A 23,149-nucleotide genomic window follows, 5' to 3' on the forward strand; every position below is an offset into this window, starting at 1 on the left:
AGAAAGAGATGAGAGTGGGAAATGCCCCAGTGGGATTATTGAGCAGGGGCGGGCTGTGGCGCAGCTGGCTAGTAACCAGCTGCAATAAATCACTACTGACCGAGAGGTCATGAGTTCGAAGCCCAGGTCGGGTTAAGCCCCAGACCATTAAATAGCCCGGCTTGCTGTTGACCTATTCAGCCCGAAAGACAGTTGCATCTGTCAAGTAGGAAATTTTGGTACACTTTATGTGGGAGGCTAATTTAAGTAATTTACAACATCATAAAACTGCCAGCAACATGCCAGAAAGGAATGAGGAAGTACAGTCACTAGTGGACGGTGATCCAACAGCTCCCCCTGTGGCAGGAATCGTGAAGCTGGAATGTTAAATGCCTCTGTGTGAGTCTATACTGTATGTTGTTCGTCTGATGGCATTGAATGCTTGCCATGTATATGTTCATTGTAATCCGCCCTGAGTCCTCTTCGGGGTGAGAAAGAAGGGCGGAATATAAATACTGTAAATAAATAAAAAATAATAAAATGTTGGACCCCCGTCTCAAACCACAAGGCAAGGCAGGTAATACATTTATTGTTATATGGAAAGCAAGGGATGAGGGCCAATGAGCGAGGCGAATCGGGGTATAAGGTGGCAGGCAACCTGTGCTCAATGGGGTCACACTCGCCCTGAGGACACACGTCTGCAGTCTGGGGTCCTCCTGGACTCAGCACTGACCCTTGAAGTTCAGGTGTCAGAGGTGGCCGGGAAGGTCTTCACACAGTTAAAATTTGTGCACTAGCTGCGACCGTATTTCAAAAAGCCTGACTGGGTCCTTGCCTTAGTTACATCTAGTATGGATTACTGCAATGCACTCTACGTGGGGCTGCCTTTGAAGATGGCTCGGAAATTGCAATTGGTAAAAAGATCAGGAGCCAGGTTACTAACTGGAGCTAATTCTACAGAAGCAGCAACCACTGGCTGCCGATAAGTTTCCTGTCCCAGTTCAAAGTGCAGGTTATCTATCTATATATATAAAAGAGTGATGGCATCACGGCGATTCACAAAACAACAAAAGTACAGGCCCCCCAACCTCAAAATTTGACAACACAACCCATCATCCACGCCTCAAGGTTGATACAACAAAAAGAAAAGAAAAAGAAAATCCTAATTAGAGGGAGAGCAATAATTTTTTTTATCCAATTGCTGCCAGTTTAGAGGGCTAATCTCTGCCCACTTGGTTGCCTAGCAACCAAGGGACAGCCAGGTTTCAGTTAGGGGACAGGCAGATTTAGGCCTCACTTAGACTTCTTCCACAGATTATCTAATTTGCACTGGATTATATGGCAGTGTAGGCTCAAGGCCCTTCAACACAGCTATATAACCCATTTATAATCTTATATTATCTGCTTTGCACTGGATTATCTTGACTCCACACTACCATATAATCCACTTCAGTGGGCATTTTATACAGCTGTGAAGAAGGAGCCTCATATAATCCAGTTAATATAGCAGATAATATAAGATTAGAAATATACAGTAGAGTCTCACTTATCCAACGTAAACAGGCCGGCAGGATAAGTGAATATGTTGGATAATAAGAAGGGATTCAGGAAAAGCCAATTAAACATCAAATTAGGTAATCGTTATACAAATTAAGCACCAAAACATCATATTATACAACAAATTTGACAGAAAAAGTAGTTCCATGCGCAGTAATGCTATGTAGTATTTACAGTAGAGTCTCACTTATCCAGCACTCACTTATCCAACGTTCTGGATTATCCAACGCATTTTTGTAGTCAATGCTTTCAATATATCGTGATATTTTGGTGCTAAATTCATAAATACAGTAATTACTATATAGCATTACTGTGTACTGAACTACTTTTTCTGACAAATTTGTTGTCTAACATGATGTTTTGGTGCTTAATTTGTAAAATCATAACTTAATTTGATGTTTAATAGGGTTATCCTTAATTCCTCATTATCCAACATATTCGCTTATCCAACGTTCTGCCGGCCCGTTTATGTTGGATAAGTGAGACTCTACTGTACTATATTTACAAATTTACCACTAAAATATCACAATGAATTTAAAACACTGACTACAAAAACATTGATTATGAAAAGGCAGACTGCGTTGGATAATCCAGAACATTGTATAAGCAAATGTTGTATAAGTGAGATTCTACTTTAATATAAAATAATTACTGGGATAGAATAATGCAGAACAATATAATCTCTAAAACCAGGACAGTAAATAAACAGGGGAATTCCACACAGGAAACAATCAGGGCCAGCTAACACCTCCCAACAAAGTATTCCCATCATCAAAGTCTGGAAAATCCTCTGTTTTCTCAGGGCCACAGACAGTAGAAGCACATAAAATATCGCAAACAACACCACTCTGAAAACAAGGGAATTCCAGACAGGAAACAATCAGGGCCAGCTAAAACCTCCCAACAAAAAATTCACTCAGGGAGGAAACAGCCAGGCTTTAAAGCTGCAAGGCCATTACATCCTAATCATTTTTCCTAATTGCAGCATTCATACTTGCCTCCAACAAACAAACAAAAAACCAATCAGAAATATTGTATATTCACAACCTTTGGTAAATAATATCCCCTGATGGCGCAGCGTGTTAAAGCGCTGAGCTGCTGAACTTCTGGACCGAAAGGCCACAGGTTTGAATTGGGGGAGCGGAGAGAGCCCCCACTGTTAGCCCCAGCTTCTGCCAACCCAGAAGTTCAAAAACATGCAAATGTGAGTGCATCAATAGGTACTGCTCCGGCGGGAAGGTAACGCCGCTCCATGTAGTCATCCCACATGACCTTGGAGGAGTCTACGGACAACGCCGGCTCTTCGGCTTAGAAATGGAGATGAGCACCAACCTCCAGAGTAAGACACGACTAGACTTAATGTCTGGGGAAAACCTTTACCCTTGACCTTAACTACCACCAATTCCTCAATACTTTATTTCCCAGACCACCAGACTTCGCCACAGCAACGCGTGGCCGGGCACAGCTAGTCACCTATAAAAGCCCTATGGTTCAGGTCTTTGTGACTGCATCTCCGCCTATGAACCAGATCCGGCGGGGAGGCCCTCCTCTCAGTCCCACCAACACAGTTGATGGGGACAAGGGAGAGGGCCTTCTCAGTGGTGGCCCCCCAGCTCTGGAACACCTTCCCCAGTGGACCTAGACAAGCTCCTACACTACAACACTTTAGGGAAGAGTTAAAAACTAGGAAAAAGTTAAAAACTTGGTTTGTCCAGCAGGCATTTGATAACGTTTAGACCAGGGGTCCTCAAACTTTTTAAGTGGAGGGCCGATTCACAGTCCCTCAGAGTGTTGGGGGGCTGGACTATGATGAAATAGTCCAAAATTAGGATTGTTGTTGTTGTGTGCCTTCAAGTCAGGTCAACCCTTAGTCTAAAGCAGGGGTCCCCAAACTTTTTAAGCAGAGGGCCGGTCCACAATCCTTCAGACTGTTGAGGGGTCGAATTATCATTTGAAAAAAAAAATACAAACAAATTCCTATGCATACTGCACATGTCTTATTTGTAGTGCAGCAGCAGCAACAACAACAACAACGAAAGAACAATACAATATTTAAAAATGAAAACAATTTTAACCAACATAAACCTATTAGGATTTCAATGGAAAGTGTGGGCCTGCTACTGGCCAATGAGATAGTCAAGTTAATTAGGATTGTTGTTGTTGTGTGCCTTCAAGTTATGTCAGACTTTGGCTGAGCCTAAGTCTAAAATTAATAATTTATTTACTGCATTTATTTAGTACATTTATATCCCACCCTTCTCACCCCGAAGGGACTCAGAGCAGCATAACACAATATTAGCATTATATATTACTATATTAAACTATACCACTATACTTTTATATAATATGTAATGTATAACATATAATTAATATTATTATATGGTATTACTATTAGTATTATATTGTATAATATAAGATTATTATAAATATTATATGTATATACAATATATTATATTATTAAAACTGATATAAAACATATTATAAAACTGAGGGCGGGGGCCAGGTAAATGACCTTGGAGGGCCGCATCCGGCCCCCGGGCCTTAGTTTGGGGACCCCTGGTCTAAAGTTTAGGACAGAGGCCAGGTCAATGACCTTGGAGGGCCGAATCCGGCCCATGGGCCTTAATTTGTAGACAACTTCATAAGACCATAGGTAAGCAAAGGGAGGTCTCTTTCCATCTAGATGGTCTCATAAGACCATCGGTAAGGAAAGGGACCCTCAAAGGCCATCTGAATGATCTCATCAGGCCATCAGAAGGCCATAGATAAGGAAAGAGACCTCCAAAGACCATCTAGATGGTTTCATAAGACCATAGATAAGGAAAGGGACCCTCAAAGGCCATCTAGACAATCTCATAAAACCATAGATAAGGAAAGTGACCTCCAAAAGCCATCTAGATGGTCTCATAAGGCCGTAGCTAAGCAAAGAGACCTTCAAAGACCATCTAGATGATCTCATAAGACCATAGGTAAGCAAAAAGATGTAGACTTGGGTCAACCCTGAGTCTAAGGTTTAGGACAGGGGCCAGGTAAATGACCTTGGAGGGCCACATCCGGCCCATGGCCTTAGTTTGGCTAGGACATCAAGACAGTAACCAGAATTGATTGCCAATCACTTAGCACTTTATATCTACATTCTATGCATTTAACTGGGCTGCTATATTGATTATATTGATTACATGGATCTTTTAACTGATTCTATTTTAGAAGAGGTGGTTGTATCGAATTTATATACCAGGTTTATGGAATGTTATTATTGTTTTCATGATGATGTATTTTATTTTATGTATTATGTATTTTATGTATGGCACCTTTGTGTGCTATTTTGTAAGCCACCCCAAGTCCCTATGGGAGATGGTGGTGGGGTATAAATAAAGTATTATTATTATTATTATTATTATTATTATTATTGACACAAAGACAAAGTATGACACAGCAAATGAGACGTATATGCTGGATTTCGTATCACAGAATCACAAGTCAAACACTTCCCAAGTGTCTAGGACTGTGTGATGTATTTTCAAATGATGAGCGCAGATCCCAGTAGGGTGGCCTTTTGCAGTTGGCAGATCATAATTTTGTTAGTGATTATTGTTTCCAAATGCAGGCTGAGATCTTTTGGCATGACACCCAGTGTGCCGATCACCACCGGGACCACCTGCACTGGTTTATGCCAGAGCCTTTGCAGTTCAATTTTGAGGTCTTGATAACAGTTGCATTTTTCCTGTTGTTTTTCACCAATGTTGAATGTTTCCTGTATATTATTATTATTATTATTATTATTATTATTATTATTATTATTATTATAAGGGTGAAGCAGAAGCCACTTGGGCGCCCCCTTGTCCCTTCTCTCTAGCAGAGAAGGCTCAAGGCCTTGTAATGCTACAACTCCCAAGACTGTGACACAGGCCATGAACTGCTGGGCTTGGTGAGCCAGATGACCTTTCTCCCCTGTCTGCAAAAATAGTTTCAGAGGAATATAAATTGCTGGTAAGGGAAGGCAATTAGCTTGATTTCTCCTCCAGCGGACAGCCCTGGAATAGCAAGTTGGAAAGAATCAGTTAGTTTGATTTCTCCTCCAGCGGACAGCCCTGGAATAACAACTTTTATGTCTGAATGTTTGAATGCAGAGAAGCTCAGCATCCACAAAGGCCGGAGGAATATAAACCTCTGAGGGCTCTTCCAGACAGGCCCTATATCCCGGGATCTGATCCAAGGTTTTCTGCTTTAAACTGGATTATATGAGTCCACATTGCCAGATAATGTGGGATAAACAGAAAACCTGGCATCAGATCCTGGGATATAGGGCCTGTCTGGTTGAGAATCAGGAGCTGCAGACTCAACTAGAGAAGTCAGCACTTGATGAACCAACCTGGACACAGAATATTATTTGAAAACACAGACATGCTGGACCACTCTCACAACCACCACGTCAGGTTGCGCAGAGAAGCCGCTAAAATCCACAAGAAGCAGGTGGCCAATTTCATCAGAAAGGAGGAAACCATGGAAATGAACAAAATCTGGTCACCAGTATTTAAAAAACTCTAAAATCAGGACAGTAAATAAAGAACAACACTCAGAAAACAGTGGAATTCCAGACAGGAAACAATCAGGTACTGCTAACACCTCCCAACAAAGGATTCCCTTGCGCAGGAATCAGCCAGGCCTTGAAGCTGCAAGGCTTTGCAGTGCTAATCAAGGTGAATAATTGCAACATTCACACTTGCCTCCAGCAGACAAGAGTCCTTTCTCCCACCCTGGACATTATTCCACAGATATATAAACCTCACTTGCCTGGTTTCCAATATATTTCACAATCTCAAGGGATGCCTGCCATAGATGTGGGCGAAACGTCAGGAGGGAATGCTGCTGGGATATGGCCAGACAGCCCGGAAAACTCACAGCAACCCAATAGCTGCCTTGTCCTGAAGGGGGGAGAAGTCAGTCATATTCTTAATCTCTCTCTTATTTTATTTGTAAGGATATGGACCTGGGGAGAGGTTATGGCAAAGGCGGCCTTGGGGATTGTCTGGGTTGTTGTAGTTTAGTGTCTGTTTTGTTGTATTATATTAATGTTGGGACTTAGGTTGAGTCACTAAAAACTAAAACACTTTTGCCAATATTCTCTCCTTCTCGCCTAAAAGTCTCATCTAAAGTCTCATGATTGGCCCAGAAACTAAACATCCCGAGACGAGATTCATATCACTTTCGATTTCACCCTTTTGTTTTTCCTCTGGGCCAATCCCCGCTCGACGCGCCTCTAACCTTTGCGCCACGACCAGGAGGAAACTTCTCTCTCTGCTGGCGATGGCGCGGCTGTTGCTGCTCCGGGTTGTGGCTCTCCTTCTCGGACACCCGGGAATCGCCCTCCCGCCCCCGGCTCCCGGTGGTGAGACCTTTCCTTCCAACCCTTCTTATGCTTGGCTAGAAAAAAAGGGGGGCAAACTCCTGTCTCTGCCGCCTTCTGCAGTGCTCTCGCTTTTGACAAAGGGGGGAAATGGGGGTAGGAACGCAGAGAATCAGGCTGCATCTACAGTTTCAGGTTACTGCAGTTGGAGACCACTTGGGCTGCCATGGCTCAATGCTGGGGAATCGTGGGATATGTAGTTTTACAAGGCCCTGCCAACTACAGCTCCCAGGATCCCTGTAGAATTAAGCCTTGGCAGTTACAGTGGTGACAGGCTGTGTTAATTCTGGAGAAAAGAATCTGACCAAAGAATTGTGTTTAATTCGCTGAGTGAATAATAATAGTAATAATAATATTTCTATTTCTTATCCACCTCTCCTTGTGGCTCAAGGCAGGTTGCGGAATAATTGAAACACATAAACATCACGGGGCTGATCGGGGTATAGGGGGGCTACCACTGCTCAATGGGGTTACAGGACACAGGTCCGCAGTCTGGGGGTCCTCCTGGACTCTTCACTGATGCTTGATGCTCAGTTGTCGACGGTGGCACAATTAAAGCGTGTACCTCGAGGAGCCTGGCTTGGCCACAGTGGTCCACCCTTTGGTTACATCTAGATTAGATTATTGCAATGCACTCTCTGTGCCTTTGAAGACGGCCCGGAAACTGCAACTGATGCAAAGGTCGGCAGCCAGGCTGTTAACAGGAGCCAGCTACAGGGAGCATAACAAGCCTCTTCTGAAGCAGCTCCACTGGCTGCTGATAATTTTCCGGCCCCAGTTCAAAGTGGAGGTTGTGGCCTATAAAACCCTGAATGGTTCAAGTTCTGCTTGTCTTCCTGACCGTGTCTCTCTTAGATCTGCCTGGGAGGCCCTTATCTCACTCCCACCTCCGTCACAAACACGGTTGGTGGGGATGAGGGAGGGGGCCTTCTCGGTGGCACACACCCGGCTCTGGAACTCTCCTCCCAAGGAGATAATAATAATAGTAATAACTGTATTTTTATATCCCACTCCCATCTCCCCAAGAGGACTCAGCACAGCTAACATAGGAGACAAGCCCGACATCAACATACATTAAAACACAATCATAATTTAAACCAATATAAAACAATATAAACAGCATAAACAGGATGTAACACTCCAAGGCAGCTTGAGCACTGGAAACCAGACAGAGACCAATAATCATATAATATCTTTATTAAAACAATAATTAATCCAGGAAAGAATAGCTGGAAAGGTTGAGCAGATGATAGTCCTTTGTGAAAAGGTATGAATTAGTCCAGTGAAATGAAGGGAAATGTCCAATATTGTCCAAAGTCCAGAAACTGAAACACGCTCTAAACTGTTGAAAAGTTCTTGAGCGGAGAAAACAGGGAAACAAGGCTAAGTAACAAAGTCCAATGTCACTAGGAAGTCTTTGATATCAAGGCAGGAACATGATGAAGCTGAGGCAAAACTAGGTTCAGGAACAAGGCAAGAAAGTAGAATTAAATCCGGGTCTACTCGGGAGTCGCGGCTCAGCTTGGCCGCCAGGAACAGGAAACTTGGCTTAGTAGAATCAGGAGCTAGAGTCGGTGAACTGTTCTTAGGAAATAGCTACGTTGGTACCACAAAGTGTTCACAGTGCAAGACACTTTTATGGAATTTAGATCTGCTCACAAAGAAGGGAAGCTAAACTTCCCAAAGGTTCCCAAGGGAATCTTCTATCCATTATCCCCTCGAGATGCCAAGCGGTTACTCCTGCGGAGCCCTTGTTTTTCTATCTCTGGTGATGCAGAAACTCCCTTCTGTTGAAGGACACATTCTCCGGAGAACTAAGTACATGTGGTTCAGCCATGGGAGTAATATTTCCAGTTTCTCTCCCAATTAAAGAATCATCCGAGCTATCAACAGCCGGCAGTTGTAATTGGAAGGAACTCTGTGGACTAGGTAAAAAGTCAGAATAAGCTTCATCCTAGTCAAAAGTTCATTTCTGAATCAGGTTCAGAAACCCAAGGTGGCTGGGGTATGACACAGGATAAAGCATAAAACATATCAAGTCGTTTGAATCAAAGTATAGTGCAAAATATGTAGGAATGAAAATTGTACAGATTCTACGTGAGGCTCAAGGATAAAATATGGGCGATCAGTGTGCTTTTGAACAATAGGTCAGCTCGTAATTTATCACTGTCCAGTCCGAATTGCTTACTGTCCTGACCTCCAGCACTTTATTCCCTTTCCTGCTCCTATTGTCCTGTGTTTTGCACAAGCCCTGCACTTAATAATAATAATAATAATAATAATAATAATAATAATAATAATAATAATAACAACAACAACTTTATTTTTATATCCTGCCTCCATCTCCCAGAAGGGACGCGGGGCAGCTAACATGGGGCCAAGCCCAGATCATCACAATAATACAAAATAAAATACATACATAAAACAAATAATCAACACAGAATTAAAACCAGATAAAAACACATTTAGGAGTAAACAATTCAAAACCAAAGTGGGCCAAAGTGCAAGGAGCATATATTGTAAACCTAGTGGCTGAGGTAGGTGGATAAAGTGTTGCATTTCATGGGAAATTTGGGGGTGGGAAATGGTGAGATTATTTCCAACTGTCAGAGCAGAATAAGAATGCATGAGAGCATAGTAATTGCCCTTGCAGTTTTAATTATCCCACCTCTTGGTTCTTTGATGCTTATTGATGTTTGATGCTTTTATTCTGTGGTTTTATTGATTTTATTACATTGTTGCCATGCGTTTTATTTTGTGATATTGTATATCTTGTATACTTGTTTTCCAGGCTTCATCCCCATGTAAGCCACCCTGAGTCCCTTTGGAGAGATGGAGGCGGGTTATAAAAAGAAAGTTATTATTATGTTATTATAATATTTTAAAAATAGCCTCTTTGAGTCCCCTTTGGGGAGATTAAGCAGGGTATAAACAATAACAATATAATAATAATACCACAAATATTAGGCTTGATCGATCCATGAAAAATTTGATTCTAAACTCGTTTCCAAACTAGAGGAGGCAGCGTTTCGTTTTTGTTGCTATTTACGAATTTTGCCCCCCAAAAAATTCGAAATTAACGAAAATTCGTTATTTTCGAAATTAATTTGTTAATGGCGGACGCGCATGCGCGGTCGCCCAAAAACAGCCCCAGAGGGGGGGGGGTCGGGGGCTCTCCTGCTCTCATTTTTTCAGCTATACTGATCAAATTTGGTACAGTGGGAGAACACAATCCACCCTGCTTGTTTGCTAAATTGCAGAGCGTTTGCCCTTTCCTAAGATTTATTGCACAATTTTATAGTTCACTAGCTGTGCCCGGCCACGCGTTGCTGTTGCGTATGGGAATTCTTTGTTAGGTAGGTGGAATAACAGTGAATAGCTTTGTAGCCTGAAAGCCTTGCCATTTTCTTATGGGAATCCTTGTTTGGTGAGGTGGAATAGAAAGGAATAGGCTTGCTGCTTGGAAGGTTAGGTAGTTGCCTTTTAGGGGGGTAGAATTGTAATGAATAGCCTCGGTGGTTCAAAGCCTGGGTGCTTGCTATCTAGGGGAAATCTTTGGTTGGTCAGTTTCAGAGTAGTATCACTGTTTCAAAGCCTGGTCGCCTTTTACGAAGGTTAATCTTTTATTGGTGTGGTTGAATTGCACTGAATATCCTTGCAGCTCCAATGTCTGGCTGTATTTATTATTTTGTATTATATATATTACAAAATATAGAAAGCATGGCACATTGCCTGTTGTGGGTTTTGGCCTTTTTTTGGTGTTGTGATTGTGTTTTTTGTGTGATTGTGTTGTAACTTACTGGAGGCAAGAAAAGAAAAGAAAGAAAAAGCCACAGCCGGCAAGGCCCATACCTTGAAATACTGCCCAGGGGGGCCGGCCACCGTTGGCCGGCACGCTTCCCAGACAGGGAATAAATTGAGGCCCACACATTGAAATACTGCCCAGGGGGGCCGGCCACCGTTGGCCGGAATGCTTCCCAGACAGGGATGACATGGTGGCCCACACATTGAAATACTGCCCAGGGGGGCCGGCCACCGTTGGCCGGCACGCTTCCCACAGAGGGAAAAAGAGTGGCCCACACGTTGCAATACTGCTCACTGAGGGCCGGCCACCGTTGGCCGGCACGCTTCCCACACAGGGAATAAATTGAGGCCCACACGTTGAAATACTGCCCAGGGGGCCGGCCACCGTTGTTCGGAACGCTTCCCAGACAGGGAATACATGGTGGCCCACACATTGAAATACTGCCCAGGGGGGCCGGCCACCGTTGGCCCGCACGCTTCCCAGACAGGGAATAAATTGAGGCCCACATCTTAAAATACTAGGCCGGCCACCTTTGGCCGGCACGCTTCCCACAGAGGGAAAAAGAGTGGCCCACACGTTGCAATACTGCTCACTGAGGGCCGGCCACCGTTGGCCGGCACGCTTCCCACAGAGGGAAAAAGAGTGGCCCACATCTTAAAATACTAGGCCGGCCACCTTTGGCCGGCACGCTTCCCACAGAGGGAAAAAGAGTGGCCCACACGTTGCAATACTGCTCACTGAGGGCCAGCCACCGTTGGCCGGCACGCTTCCCACAGAGGGAAAACGAGTGGCCCACATCTTAAAATACTAGGCCGGCCACCTTTGGCCGGCACGCTTCCCACAGAGGGAAAAAGAGTGGCCCACACGTTGCAATACTGCTCACTGAGGGCCGGCCACCGTTGGCCGGCACGCTTCCCACACAGGGAAAAAGAGTGGCCCACATCTTAAAATACTAGGCCGGCCACCTTTGCCCGGCACGCTTCCCACAGAGGGAAAACGAGTGGCCCACATCTTAAAATACTAGGCCGGCCACCTTTGGCCGGCACGCTTCCCACAGAGGGAAAAAGAGTGGCCCACACACGTTGCAATACTGCTCACTGAGGGCCGGCCACCGTTGGCCGGCACGCTTCCCACAGAGGGAAAAAGAGTGGCCCACATCTTAAAATACTAGGCCGGCCACAGCTCAGCGGTTTAACTCACTGTGCCACGGGGGGCTCCACATACAACTCTTCAAAGTACAGCAGAGTCTCACACATAAACAGGCCGGTAGAATGTTGGATAAGCAAAAATGTTGGATAATAAGGAGAGATTAAGGAAATGCCTACCCTGTTTCCCCTAAAATAAGACAGCCCCAGAAAATAAGACCTAGTAGAGGTTTGGCTGAATTGCTAAATATAAGGCCTCCCCCGAAAGTAAGACCTAGCCAAGTTTTTGTTTGGAAGCATGCCTGCCGAACAGAACACCAGAGCAGGTAGGATCAGTAAATGTATGTACCATAGAGTGTTGTACATGGAAATATTGGTAGTAACAAGAAATTCTTGATAGGATTCACAGTTTGTCTGGTTATGCTGGTTTGTAATGACAACTACTGTCCAGTATATAATAAATATTCATTTTTTGTTCAACAATAAATGTGAATTCTTCTTCATGGAAAAATAAGACATCCCCTGAAAATAAGACCTAGAGCATCTTTGGGAGCAAAAATTAATATAAGACACTGTCTTATTTTTGGGGAAACACGGTATTACTCATAAACATCACATTATGTTATGATTTTCCAAATTAAGCACCAAAACATCATGTTTTACAACAAATTAACAGAGAAAGCAGTTCAATACACAGTAACGCTATGTTGTAATTACTGTATTTACGAATTGAGCATCAAAACATTACAATGCATTGAAAACATTGACTACAAAAACACTGACTACTAAAAGGCAGATTGCGTTGGGTAATACAGAACGCTGGATAAGCGAAGGTTGGATAAGCCAGACTCTACTGTATTCCTGAAAGTGCGGATTCCCGACGCTCCACACTCTCCCCCCGGCCCTCCCCGCTCTTTCTTTCCCGAAAGGGCTTCGGACTCTGCCCACTTTCTCTTTCCCTTTCCTCTCTTTTTTGATTGGCCGACTCCTTCACTTTCGGCCAATCCTGGGTGCCCTCCTCCCTGGCAGTGCGCGGCTGGGCGGCGAGGGCAGAAGAGCCTTGGTGCCTCGCTCTGGAGTTTGGCCGCAAGAAGGAGAGAGAAATTGAGAGAGAGAGAGAGAGAGAGAAAGAGGGGGCGCGAGAGAGATGACTGTGTCCCCCTCCTCCCTCCTCCTCTTTGGGGTGGCTGCCCTCCTGTCGGGGGGTTCCGCCGGTGAGTAGGAGGTCGGGGGCGCCCTCAGAAGGAGGGGGGGGTCTTCTACTTGAAAAACGTGTTCTTCATGCCCCCGTTGCCCCGAGTCTTGTCTTCTTGTGGCGCAGAAGGTGTCCTCTTGGACATGACACTAAGGCCTTCTTTCTCTCCCCTTCCAGGCTCCTCCTCACACTCCCTGCGCTATTTCACCACCATTGTCTCAGATCCTGGGGAGAAGGTGCCACAGTTCTTTGCTGTGGCCTACGTGGACGACCAGGAGTATGCGCACTACAATGCCAGCACAAAGAGACTTCTTCCTACAGCCCCCTGGATAAGGAAGATGGAGGAGGAAGACCCTCAGTACTGGGAGGAGCAGAGCCAGTTTGCGTGGAATGCGGAGCAGGTCTTCCGAGTGGACCTGGTGAATGTGGCCCGGTACTACAACCAGAGCGGAGGTGAGCCGGAGGGAGGGAGGGGCGCCTGCTCTCCCCCTCCCCAATCATTCTTCCTCTCAGAATTAGGGCCTGGAAAACAGAGGCTGAGGAGATACAGAAAACCTTTGCATTCGGGCAGGTTTTTGTTTTTTTTCAAAATATATATTCATTGGATATTTCCCCTTTTTTTTACACACACACGTGCAAGGAGAAAGGTGTACAAGTCAAGAAAGAAAGAAAAAGGGAAAGCTTTGGAGTGATTGTTAGTAAATGAAATCTTTACTGATATCTGATATTTCTCAGGGGGAGGGGGTGGGGATGGAAGAGGAAAGACAACGTACACAGTTGTGATGATAACATCTAATGTTTCCTTTCCATGACACTTATTTTCATGATTTAAAGTACGAATTGTTCATTATATTCTCTGACGCAAAGAGGGAGAAGCCCCTGATGGTGTTATCGAGACCGCAATTAGCCCAGATCTGCCCTATGAGGGAGATCTATTGAGGGAACGAGTCTTGGCGAGCCGTTAGGGAGGCAGAAAATAACCCAGAATATAAATTTACCTGAGACCGAAAGGAAAAGACTCTGCCAATCATAGAATCATAGAATCATAGAATCATAGAATAGTAGAGTTGGAAGAGACCTCAAGGGCCATCTAGTCCAACCCCCCGCTAAGAAGCAGGAAATCGCATTCAAAGCACCCCCGACAGATGGCCATCCAGCCTCTGCTTAAAAGCCTCCAAAGATGGAGCCTCCACCACGGCCCGGGGGAGAGAGTTCCACTGCCGAACAGCCCTCACAGTGAGGAAGTTCTTCCTGATGTTCAGGTGGAATCTCCTTTCCTGTAGTTTGAAGCCATTGTTCCGTGTCCTAGTCTGCAGGGCAGCAGAAAATAAGCTTGCTCCCTCCTCCCTATGACTTCCCCTCACATATTTGTACATGGCTATCATGTCTCCTCTCAGCCTTCTCTTCTGCAGGCTAAACATGCCCAGCTCTTTAAGCCTCTCCTCATAGGGCTTGTTCTCCAGACCCTTAATCATTTTAGTTGCCCTCCTCTGGACGCTTTCCAGCTTGTCAGCATCTCCCTTCATCTGCGGTGCCCAAAACTGGACACAGTATTCCAGGTGTGGTCTGACCAAGGCAGAATAGAGGGGGAGCATGACTTCCCTGGATCTAGACGTTATTCCCCTATTGATGCAGGCCAAAATCCCATTGGCTTTTTTAGCTGCCGCATCACATTGTAGGCTCATGTTTAACTTGTTGTCCACGAGGACTCCAAGATCTTTTTCGCACACACTGCTGTCAAGCCAGGCGTCCCCCATTCTGTATCTTTGATTTCCATTTTTTCTGCCGAAGTGAAGTATCTTGCATTTGTCCCTGTTGAACTTCATTTTGTTAGTTTCGGCCCATCTCTCTAGTCTGTCAAGATCGTTTTGAATTCTGCTCCTGTCTTCTGGAGTGTTAGCTTTCCCTCCGAGTTTGGTGTCATCTGCAAACTTGATGATCGTGCCTTCTAACCCTTCGTCTAAGTCGTTAATAAAGATGTTGAACAGAACCGGGCCCAGGACGGAGCCCTGCGGCACTCCACTTGTCACTTCTTTCCATGATGAAGACGACGCATTGGTGAGCACCCTTTGGGTTCGTTCGCTTAGCCAATTACAGATCCACCTAACCGTAGTTTTGTCTAGCCCACATTTTACTAGTTTGTTTGCCAGAAGGTCGTGGGGGACTTTGTCGAAGGCCTTACTGAAATCTAGAAATGCTACATCCACGGCATTCCCTGTATCGACCCAACTCGTAACTCTATCGAAAAAAGAGATCAGATTAGTCTGGCATGACTTGTTTTTGGTAAATCCGTGTTGACTATTAGCAATGACCGCATTTGTTTCTAAGTGTTTGCAGACCACTTCCTTAATGATCTTTTCCAGAATCTTGCCTGGTATTGATGTGAGGCTGACCGGACGGTAATTGTTTGGGTCGTTCTTTTTTCCCTTCTTGAAGATAGGGACCACATTCGCCCTCCTCCAATCTGCTGGGACTTCTCCTGTTCTCCAAGAACTCTCGAAGATGATTGCCAGTGGTTCTGAAATAACTTCCGCTAGTTCCTTCAATACTCTTGGATGTAGCTGATCTGGCCCTGGGGACTTGAATTCGTTTAGAGTGGCCAGGTGTTCCTGGACAACTTGTTTCCCTATTTGGGGTTGGATTTCCCCCAATCCTTCGTCCATTCCATGTTGCTGAGGTTGAAGATGGCTTTCTTTTTGTGAGAAGACCGAGGCAAAGAAGGCATTAAGCAGTTCTGCCTTTTCCCTATCCCCTGTCGCCATCACCCCATCTTCTCCTTGCAATGGCCCTATCGCCTCCTTTTTCTTCCTTTTTCTACCAACATAAGCAAAAAAACCTTTTTTGTTGTTTTTTATGTCCCTGGCAAGCCTGAGCTCATTTTGCGCTTTAGCCTTGCGAACCTTTTCCCTACAGGAGTTGGCTATACGTTTGAATTCTTCTTTGGTGATTTCTCCCCTTTTCCACTTCTTGTGCATGTCACTTTTGAGCTTTAGCTCAGTTAGAAGTTCTTTGGACATCCATTCTGGCTTCTTTGCACTTGTCTTATTTTTCTTCTTTGTTGGCACTGTTTGCATTTGCGCCTTGAGTATTTCACTTTTGAAAAACTCCCATCCATCCTTAACTCCCTTGTTTTTTAATATCGGCGTCCATGGAATGCCGCTCAGTAATTCCTTCATTTTTTGGAAGTCAGCTCTCTTAAAGTCCAGAATGCGTGTTTGACTTGTCTTAGTTTCAGCATTCCTTTGTATTGCAAACTGCAGGAGCACATGGTCACTTGCCCCTAAGGATCCAACCACTTCAACTGTATTGATCAGGTCTTCCACATTTGTTAAGATTAGATCAAGAGTTGCTGATCCCCTTGTTGCCTCTTCTACCTTCTGGACCATAAAATTATCTGCAAGGCAAGTGAGGAATTTGTTGGACTTTGTACTCTTGGCTGAGTTTGTTTTCCAGCAGATATCGGGATAATTGAAATCGCCCATGACTACTATATCTCTTCTTTGTGCCTGTTTGGTCAGCTGTTGACAGAAGGCTTCATCAAGTCCTTCATCCTGACTCGGAGGTCTGTAGTAGACACCCACGACAAGATCTTTTTGAGTCCCGGTTCCCTTGATTCTTATCCAGATGCTTTCAAGCTGGTTTCCCGGATTACAGTCTTGCATTTCTTCTGCAACGTAACTGTTTTTGACATATAAAGCTACTCCCCCTCCTCTCCCCTTTGTTCTATTTATGTGAAAGAGGTTATAGCCCTCAATGGTTAAATTCCAGTGATGGGAGTCATCCCACCAGGTTTCAGTGATGCCTATGACATCGTATGTGTGGTGCTGTGCTAGGAGTTGGAGTTCGTCTTGCTTATTTCCCATGCTCTGAGCATTAGTGTAAAGACATGTAAGCCCCTGTGACCTCCCCTCGAACTGTTTATTTGGGATTATTGTGCTCTCTGTACTCGGTCCTTGCTGTGTTTGTGCAGCCCTCCGTTTAGCCTTACGGCGGTTCCCTGTGGTCGTGGGTAATATAGTGTTCGCCAGGCTGTTGTTCCCCTCCCCCAGTGGATTTAGTTTAAAGTGCGCCTGATGAGGTTTGTGAGTCTGTGTGCAAAAAGATGTTTTCCTACTTGTGTGAGATGCACCCCATCACTTGCCAGTAGTCCATCCTCTTGGAAGAGTAGACCATGGTCAAGGAAGCCAAAATGCTCCTCTTGACACCATTTTCTGAGCCAGTTATTGACCTGTACTATTTTTCCGGCCCTTGTAGAGCCATGTCCTACAACGGGGAGGAGGGATGAAAAGATCACATGTACATTATACAGTTTTAGCTTTGTTCCCAGAGCTCGAAAATCATTTGTGATCTTTTGAAAAGTATGCCTAGCGGTGTCATTGGTACCTACATGAATCAACATAAGTTGGGGAGGGTGATGGGGCTTTAGGAGCCTGCTGAGCCTCTGAGTGATATGGTGTATTTTTGCCCCCGGGAGGCAGCATGTTTCTCGAGCCATCCCATCCGGTCTGGAAATGATGGCTTCCGTTCCTCTAAGGAGGGAGTCACCTACTACCAAGACCTGTTTCCTTTGAGGATTGACAGGGTCCCTTTTGTGCAAGACAGTGTGTATGTCCCCTGAAGAGTGTTCCTGTTGAAGTGAATCATGTAGGTGTAAAGTGTTGTCCTCCTCCTCAACATCCCCAGTGCATTCATCAATGACAATCCATTGAGATACATCCGAGAGCCCATTACTCTCCCAAGGATGTTCCTGTTGCTCCTGGTCTATGATTGGGGATGGAGCATTTGCATGATTACATAAGTGTGACTGTGGTGATGCACTGTCCCCGTCAGGGCTATCCCCTGCGCATTGATCCAGGATGGTCCACTGAGTGGTATCTAAGAAACTGTGGTCCTCCACAAGATGTGTTTCCTGATTGTATGTTAATGATGTAAGAATTTCAAATCTGTTGTGTAAATGCAGCTGAGCAGAGGAGTTCTGCGGAGGCTGCCTGGTCCTGCGTCTCCTTCTATGGGTGACCTCCTTCCAAGCCTGAGGGTTGTCTACCTTTGAGTTGATCTCCCCATAAGGTTCCTGATCATGGTCTTGGTGGTGTTGGTGTGATGCAGGCTGCTGATCTACAGCAGCGTGTTGTGCAGTGTCCAAGAAGAGCTCGAGTGCCTGAATGTCCTTAAGGGTCTTAATACGGTGCTCGAGCTGTTGGATCCTCTGCTCCATCAGAGTCATCTGTTTGCATTTGGAGCAGATGTAGTTGTCTAGTTTTTGTGTGAAAAAGCGGAACATGCCACAGCTGGTGCATGTGATGGGAATGTTTTGCTTTTGTTGCATCTCTTGGTGAGCGTGGTGGCCAAGTGGGATCTTTGTACAGTTAAGTAATATGCACGCACTTTATGTGCAGACTGCAACAAACCACGTCTTTGTGTATTTGTTTATGTTGCTTTGTTTCCTGTATGTACGGCAAAGGATAGTTAGTAAAGGTGCCTGGCAAATAAAGCTTTCCCAGAAACTCAATTAACAGGGGACAATGCCTGCTGTCAATCAACTTAAGTACCTGGCTCTCTTTCAACACAACAGTCACACAACAGTTAGACTTTGACCACAGGAGCCAAGCCCAAACTCAGTTTAAAATCTTAGCCAAATCTTAGCCAAATCCTACCTGAAGCCAGGGAGCAAAAATGTCCTCCTGCTTCCTCTGCTTCTGCGAGAACCAACTGCCCTTCTGGGATCAGGCTCTGGCAGAAACTCACACTGGCAAATAAAGCTTTCCCAGAAACTCAATTAACAGTGGTCAATGCCTGCTGTCAATTAACTTAAGTACCTGGCTCTCTTTCAACACAACAGTCACACAACAGTTAGACTTTGACCACAGGAGCCAAGCCCAAACTCAGTTTAAAATCTTAGCCAAATCTTAGCCAAATCCTACCTGAAGCCAGGGAGCAAAAATGTCCTCCTGCTTCCTCTGCTTCTGCGAGAACCAACTGCCCTTCTGGGATCAGGCTCTGGCAGAAACTCACACTGGCAAATAAAGCTTTCCCAGAAACTCAATTAACAGTGGTCAATGCCTGCTGTCAATTAACTTAAGTACCTGGCTCTCTTTCAACACAACAGTCACACAACAGTTAGACTTTGACCACAGGAGCCAAGCCCAAACTCAGTTTAAAATCTTAGCCAAATCTTAGCCAAATCCTACCTGAAGCCAGGGAGCAAAAATGTCCTCCTGCTTCCTCTGCTTCTGCGAGAACCAACTGCCCTTCTGGGATCAGGCTCTGGCAGAAACTCACACTGGCAAATAAAGCTTTCCCAGAAACTCAATTAACAGGGGACAATGCCTGCTGTCAATCAACTTAAGTACCTGGCTCTCTTTCAACACAACAGTCACACAACAGTTAGACTTTGACCACAGGAGCCAAGCCCAAACTCAGTTTAAAATCTTAGCCAAATCTTAGCCAAATCCTACCTGAAGCCAGGGAGCAAAAATGTCCTCCTGCTTCCTCTGCTTCTGCGAGAACCAACTGCCCTTCTGGGATCAGGCTCTGGCAGAAACTCACACTGGCAAATAAAGCTTTCCCAGAAACTCAATTAACAGGGGACAATGCCTGCTGTCAATCAACTTAAGTACCTGGCTCTCTTTCAACACAACAGTCACACAACAGTTAGACTTTGACCACAGGAGCCAAGCCCAAACTCAGTTTAAAATCTTAGCCAAATCTTAGCCAAATCCTACCTGAAGCCAGGGAGCAAAAATGTCCTCCTGCTTCCTCTGCTTCTGCGAGAACCAACTGCAGTTGGTTTCCAAGTTGAAGGAAAAAACTGTCAAAGTGTTTATTAAAACAATTCAATTGAAAAGGACATCCGCCGCGATAGATCGACATGCGAGATGTAATTTTACATTGAGAAACAGGGCCAGCCGGAGATATTTTTAAATGTTAAGCGGGGGTGCTAAAAAGCGCCCCCGCCACCGGCCCCGCCTCCCACGCCCTGGCCCCGCCCAGCATGCCCTGGCCCCGCCTCCCACGCTGCGTGGGAGGCGGGGCCAGGGCGAATAGTGCTAGGGGCGGGGCCAGAGTTGGCCCCGCCCCCGTCCAGCGTGCCCTGGCCGCGACCAGGAAGTAAGGGCAAAATGGCCTATCTGTGCTGTGCGCATGCATGGGAATAAAAAAGCTAGAATAAATAAAAGCTTATGGTATAGACCACAGAAATAAGGTCTCGGACTTCCAAATCTTAAACTGTATTATCACTCCAATCAAATCTATATATATAAAAGAGTGATGGCATCAGGGCAGCGGACAAAACAACAAAACTACAGGCCCCCCAATCTCGAAATTTGACAACACAACCCATCATCCACGGCTCTAGGTTGATACAACAAAAAGAAAAGAAAAATAAAGTCCTAATTAGAGGGAGAGGAATAATTGTTTTTATCCAATTGCTGCCAGTTACAAGGCTAAGTTCCGCCCACTTGGTCTCCTAGCAACCTACTCAGCCCAGGGGACAGGAGAGACCCCTAAGGGCCATCCAGCCCAACCCTTTCTACTATGCAGCAGGACACAATCCAAGCATTCACAACACATGGACAACGTATAAATACTATACAATACTACACAGGGACATAGACCCCCTCTACCCTCACCACTTTCACAGTACACAAACAACCAAATGCATACTAAACATAAAGACAACCATACAACAGACATTCAATACCACCACTACCTCAACAATTTCTCACCAACACCACCAGACAACGCCACAGCAACGCGTGGCCGGGCACAGCTAGTAAGATATATAGTAGAGTGCCTAGCTAAACAAAAGAGCTTGGAGTGGCTAGAACAGGGGTCCTCAAACTTTTAAAGCAGAGGGCCGGTCCACAATCCTTCAGACTATTGAGGGGCCGAATTATCACTTGAAAAAAAAACCGAACAAATTCCTTTGCACACTGCATATGTCTTATTTTTAGTGCAAAAACAACAACAATATCTATATACAATATATTATATTATTAGCATAGAACAATATTAGCATTATATATTATTATATTGAATTATAACACTATACTGTAATATTATTAGTAATATTGCATGTAATATATAATAAAAATTAATATTATTATATGGTATTATTAGTAATATTACATTGTATTACATTATAATATTACTATTAATATTATATGTATATACAATATTATACTATTAAAACTGATATAAAAATATTATATTATAAAACTGAGGTCAGGGGCCAGGTAAATGACCTTGGAGGGCCGCATCCGGCCCCTGGGCCTTAGTTTGGGGACCCCTGGGCTAGAAGAAGACGATAAAAAATTAGAATTGAAACTAGAATATATTTTTTACAGGAACAATAGAGAAAAGGATAAAAAGAAATGGTATAGTAATTTAAACAACCCCTTTCTTAAAAAATATCTTGGAGATTTGGGGAAGATACAAAAAAACTCTAATGCCAGGTATTTCTCCTATCATGCCAGTTCTAATGACAGAAAACTTCCCAGTAAATTTGAAAAAACAACTAGAAGCAGAATTTAATGAAAGAGGTATAATGAAAGTAAAAGATTGGGATTTGAAGATGGTAAATATGGAAAGGATTAAAAATGAACTAAGAGGAAGAGACTTTGAGTGGTACAAGTATTTACAATTGGGGAAATGGTCAAATGATTTAAGGAAAAAGTATAATGGGGGTAGGGAATATACAAAAATAGAAGAGATGATAATTCAAAGGGAGACTAAAGAAGAGAATGTGGCATTAAAAGGTACAGTAAGCAATATTTATAAACTATTACTAACGGACGAACAGAAACAAGTTCATTTGAAGGAAATACGGTAAGTAGATTTGGGGGAAAAATTGAATAATCAAGAATGGGGAAGGATATGGAGTATGAGATTATTAAAAAATATGTCCATAAGAATTAAGGAAAATTATTACAAAATGATATGGAGGTGGTACCTAACTCCCATCAGATTAAATCAGATAGATAAAAAATACACAAATCAGTTCTGGAGAGGCTGTCAGGGAATAGGGTCATATCTTCATATGTGGTGGTCATGTAAAATTATACAAAAATTCTGGGAAATGATATTTAAAGAAATAAGAGCAATAATAAAAATAAAGATAAAGAATACACCTAAATCAGCATTATTACTTATGCATGATAATATCCTCTCACAAGAGGAGAAAGAATTGGTTTCTAATTTGATAACCAGCAAAATTGCTAATAGCAAAAAACTGGAAAGAAAAAAAGGAAATCCAATTAGAAGAATGGTACAGGGAAATTTGGAACATAGCAATTAATGATAAGCTGACTTGCAGTATTAAAATTAAAAAGGGAATATCAAAACAAACAGATTTTTGGAAAATATGGAGAAAATTTATTGAGTATATTTTTAATGAGGGAAAGGGGTATAAGCCGGCAACAGAGTCAATGAAATTTTGGATTTGTGAAACAATATGAGTTGGTTGGTCCTGGTGAAAGTGGCACAAAATAAGGGGAAGGGAAGAGGGGGAAAAGGTATAACAATAATAATGATAATAATAATAATAAATAAAACATGTATAAGTAGATAAAAAGGTGTAGTAGAGAGATATGTAGTAATGTTGTAATGGAAAAGTCTAAAACTGATAAGAAATATGCATAAAAATGTTTTGATTCTGATTTTTCTTTATTGTTGGATTGCATACAATGTGATATGTCTGTAAAATGAGGAAAGAATGTATACTTAAACATTTAGAATTATAAATTAATAATAATAATAATAATATTGAAAATAAAGCATGTATAGGTAGATGAAGGGTGTGTAGTGGAGAGATGTATAGTGAAGTTGTAATGGAAAAGTTAAAAGACTGATGGGAAATATGCTTGGGGATGTTCATGACTTTTTTTTGTTGTCGGATTGTATGCAACGTGATGTGTTTGAGATATTGTAGAATGAGGAAAATGTGAGCTTGTACATTTGGATTGATAAATTAATAAAAACAAATTTAAAAAGTATTCTAGTATTCAGATTTCGATTTAAAAGAATAAAATGCAATTAAAAGATTAAAAACTAATTAAAAACAG

General features: G+C 43.6%; 1 protein-coding gene across 4 annotated transcripts in view; it reads left to right on the forward strand.

Annotated features, from left to right (window-relative positions):
• The window catches only part of LOC100559565 (H-2 class I histocompatibility antigen, Q9 alpha chain), an 80,962-nt gene that overhangs the window by 28,356 nt on the left and 29,457 nt on the right, over positions 1 to 23,149 (forward strand). For 3 of the 4 annotated variants that reach the window (XM_062972937.1, XM_062972936.1, XM_062972940.1), the window contains exon 2: positions 13,266 to 13,541. In XM_062972937.1, coding sequence (XP_062829007.1) covers positions 13,266 to 13,541 — 276 coding nt within the window. Of the gene's footprint in view, positions 1 to 12,989; positions 13,108 to 13,265; positions 13,542 to 23,149 lie in introns of those variants that run through there. The other variant, XM_062972938.1, reaches the window with a different exon arrangement.

Source organism: Anolis carolinensis, chromosome 2, assembly GCF_035594765.1.
Source record: "Anolis carolinensis isolate JA03-04 chromosome 2, rAnoCar3.1.pri, whole genome shotgun sequence".
NCBI classification, from domain to species: domain Eukaryota; kingdom Metazoa; phylum Chordata; class Lepidosauria; order Squamata; family Dactyloidae; genus Anolis; species Anolis carolinensis.